The following is a 3,492-nucleotide window of genomic DNA, read 5'->3' as shown; positions in this document are numbered from 1 at the left end:
CCCTGACACACACACACACACACACAACCAGACCCACACACACGTACTTAGTTCTGTTATAAATCCCAATCTGAGCACTTATGCAGACCCACTCTACCATGAGGTGTGCAGCATGCTCTCACAAAGCAGCGGAGGAGAGATGTGTGCGTGCATGTGTGTACGGACAGCATTAAAGGGCTTTGTGTATACTGTACTGCACACACAATCACAGAGTGGTGATGATTGGGCTCTTGTCATGCTCTGTATGTTTTCTGTAGGTGAGGATCTCCTGTCAATCACAGAGGGATAGAGGCCAGCCAAGGGTAGAGAGGAGAGAGGTTAGAAAGAGAAGAAAAAAAGAAAAGAGGATGGAGGGGGGGTCGTGGTCTGCTTACCTGAAGTCATCAATCTGCACCAGAAATCGAACTATGTCAAAATGTCCTTTCAGCACCTGCAGCTCAGTGAACCAGTTTTTGGGCTGTTCCTCTCCGATGCACAACACGGAATTTTTCTGCAGACATAGGAGGAAAGTAGTGAGACACAAGCTGAGCTGCAGAGTGAGAGTCTCTGAGAGAGGAAGAGCAGGGACAAATAACGGTGGAAAGTACATTTATTTAAGTATCACACGTACTACATTTTAAGGGATGTGTACTTTAAGTATTTCCATTTTTTGTTGCTTTATACTTGTACTCAATTACATTTCAAATGGGGAAATGTTGTACTTTTTACTGCTCATTATTTTTAGTACAGCTATAATTACTTTTCATATTAAGATTTTACCTTAATACGATACGGTAATTAAAAACAATGCAACCTTTTGTTTGTTTTTTGGTTTGGTGTCAATAAAGTTTGTTCACTTGGGCCCCACGGCATGTTTCCGATGTCTTGCATGTGTTTCACTAAAGAGACATTTAGCTTCTTACATTGAGGCCAACAGAAGTCAAATGATCCAATATTTCATAATAAAAAGGAAAGTTAGAGAAAAGTCAGCAAATTAGGAAGTGATTTGTGTTGCAGAGCTTTGCATTCTCTGCTTTCCTTTTTCTCATATTTATCTCACAAGATGTATCGTGTGACCTTTCAGAGACCACTTGATGAAATAGCCTAAATGTACATAAAGTGCAAAAGAAAAGTTTATTAACTCAGCAGACAATAATTATGTAAAATGTGTTGCTGTTTTCAATTGAAAAGTCTATATTTTGTTATTAGCTTCCATGTCATGTAACGTTTTGTAAGGATCTTTGAATTCCATGTGTACTATGATGAAATGTGCTACTACATTCATAAACTAACCTTAAACCCAGTGACTTAAAATTATTGAAGCATTTAATTACTACACTGGAAGAGTAGGACAAGCCTTTTTAATTGGATTGTAGTCCAAAACATTTTTTATATTGATATTTTAATTAAATGTATTTTTTAAACGCCCTCATGTCTAAATTCAATCCAGACCGTAATACTGATAGACTATACGTATATGACTATACGTGGATAAGTAGCTTGCGTCTCTTTTTACTGTATTATATCTTCTTCTATTTTGTATATTGATACAATTCGGCAGTTTTTTATTGTAAGGCTTAATTTTTGCAAACTAAACAGCAGACAGTCAGTGAGACAGAGTAGACAGACCGCAGTGGATGGCTGTCAGTTATCCAACCTCAAACTGACTTCACAGTGACGTTAGAAAAAGATAAACGTTGATCAAACAGTTAGCATAGCATTAGCTTCATAGCTACCCCGTTACAGCTTACCTCCAATGAACCCTGAGCTTCTCGACCACCAAGAATCCACCGAAGCATCGTTTTTGACGGTTAAGGTTGGCTGAATGACACAGAAGAAAGCAAGTTTACATATTAATCTAAATTAGAGCCAATAACATAACAACTGTGTAACTGAAGCACAACAACACTACAGGTGCGCGTGCACTTCGTCTCACCACTCATTAGCGTAAACAGAAACCAGAGACGCTTCCGCCTGATGTATGTCCTTTTTTCTCGCCCTTGAGAGAAGATTTTAAGATCTATGTTTTGTTCATCTGATATTTTAACCAGAATATAACGTTGTTGCAGTAGTGTCTGCTAGCTATGTGTTAATGTACAGATTCTGTCACGACCAAAACAAACCATTCATGTGACTCAAGCTACGGAAGCATTGGCAGGACAAACATCATTCTGCCGACAAATACTGGTACTTCTTTAACACATTTTATTTATTATACGTGTTTTCCTTAAAGATATACGGCGGAGTAAATTTAACATATGTAAAAAAAATACTGTTTTGATTCACATTTGGGGTTTTCAACAAAAATAAAAATGTGTGTAAAAAATGTCAATAATTGTGTAATGAAAAAGTAGGTAGGTTCTCACTTGCAAAGAATTTCCGTTGGTTTTTGGTGGACACAATAAACATGAGGAAGGGAATCTGATTTGGCGAATATGTACGGTATAACTGTTTAAAATTATATATTTTAAATGATATGTTCTGCTAAATCTAGGAATATAAAAACTGTTTTGTCTGAGAAAAAATAGCCCAATCAGAGAACAAAACCGGTCATTTTGAACGACCCTCTGGTTTTATGCTCCATGCTTACATTTTTTTAAAGTCTTCACTAATTATATGAACGTATTCGTTTTTACGATTACTTTATATAAATATTTTATTTTTTTATGAATGTAAAAACAGCCTTTTAATGTCAAACTGCAAATAGGCCTACATTATTCTGTTGTGAGAAATTCAAACCACCAAGGGAAGTCACAAGCACACAGTTCTGAGTGTCATCCTCCTTTTTACAACTAGATGGCAGTGTGTATCAATCCCATGAGATCAGAGGAAGCTTCAAACCCAAGATAGCCAGGAAAAAAACTGTATTAAATTTTGTATCAAAGGTTTTAACATGTATCTATATTATACTGAGAGATAAAATCCAATGATTTGACTGATTCTCTTATATTATTTTGATGGTCTTTTTATGAAGACCTCTGTCTACACTTGTTTTTACTTCCCCTTATTTCTCTCCATCCAATGACTTCTGCGTCAATGTTGACCTGCTCTTCCTCCATATCCTCCTCATCCATTCTCCTTTCTCCTCCTCCTCTCGGTGTCTCCCCTGTTAACACACAGATACACACACACCATACACACACAGTCACACATCACCCTAGCTGTGTCTACTCCTGCTCCCCCGATTGAGACGACACGCAGTGTAGGGCCTGTGACCTTCATGGTGGCTCAGATCTGCGGCTGGCACTGATTTCTGATTTAGTGTCGATCCGCCGCGCTTGTCAGGGGCTGCGAGGTGCTTTCCATGCGGTAATAGAAAAGCTCAAGGGCAGCTAGAGAAAGGAGGAGGCTTAGGGAGTGGGATTGGCTGATATGGAGTGAATGGGTTTTAGATTTGGGGATGGGTGATGCTGTGTTTGTTTAACTATCTGTCAGATGTCTGGATGAATAGGTCAAATATGTAGACTATAGAGGGTTTTGAATAATGGATGCAAAAGATGTGAGAGGCAGCCA

The 3,492-nt window shown here is 38.2% G+C and overlaps 1 protein-coding gene across 1 annotated transcript; it reads right to left on the bottom strand.

Annotated features, from left to right (window-relative positions):
* Positions 1 to 19: 19 nt before the first annotated feature.
* On the bottom strand, positions 20 to 2,123 carry LOC104958686 (WD repeat-containing protein 41). The gene is made up of 4 exons (XM_010786456.1): positions 1,916 to 2,123; positions 1,731 to 1,800; positions 375 to 490; positions 20 to 268 (listed from the first exon to the last, which is right to left on the bottom strand). The coding sequence occupies exons 2-4, from the start codon at positions 1,776 to 1,778 to the stop codon at positions 94 to 96; spliced, it is 339 nt and encodes a 112-aa protein (XP_010784758.1). The 5' UTR covers positions 1,779 to 1,800; positions 1,916 to 2,123; the 3' UTR covers positions 20 to 93.
* Between the last annotated feature and the right edge of the window lie 1,369 nt (positions 2,124 to 3,492).

Source organism: Notothenia coriiceps, unplaced genomic scaffold (assembly GCF_000735185.1).
Source record: "Notothenia coriiceps isolate Sejong01 unplaced genomic scaffold, NC01 NC01_scaffold00029193, whole genome shotgun sequence".
NCBI lineage: Eukaryota > Metazoa > Chordata > Actinopteri > Perciformes > Nototheniidae > Notothenia > Notothenia coriiceps.
This window is presented reverse-complemented; position numbering and strand designations above follow the sequence as displayed.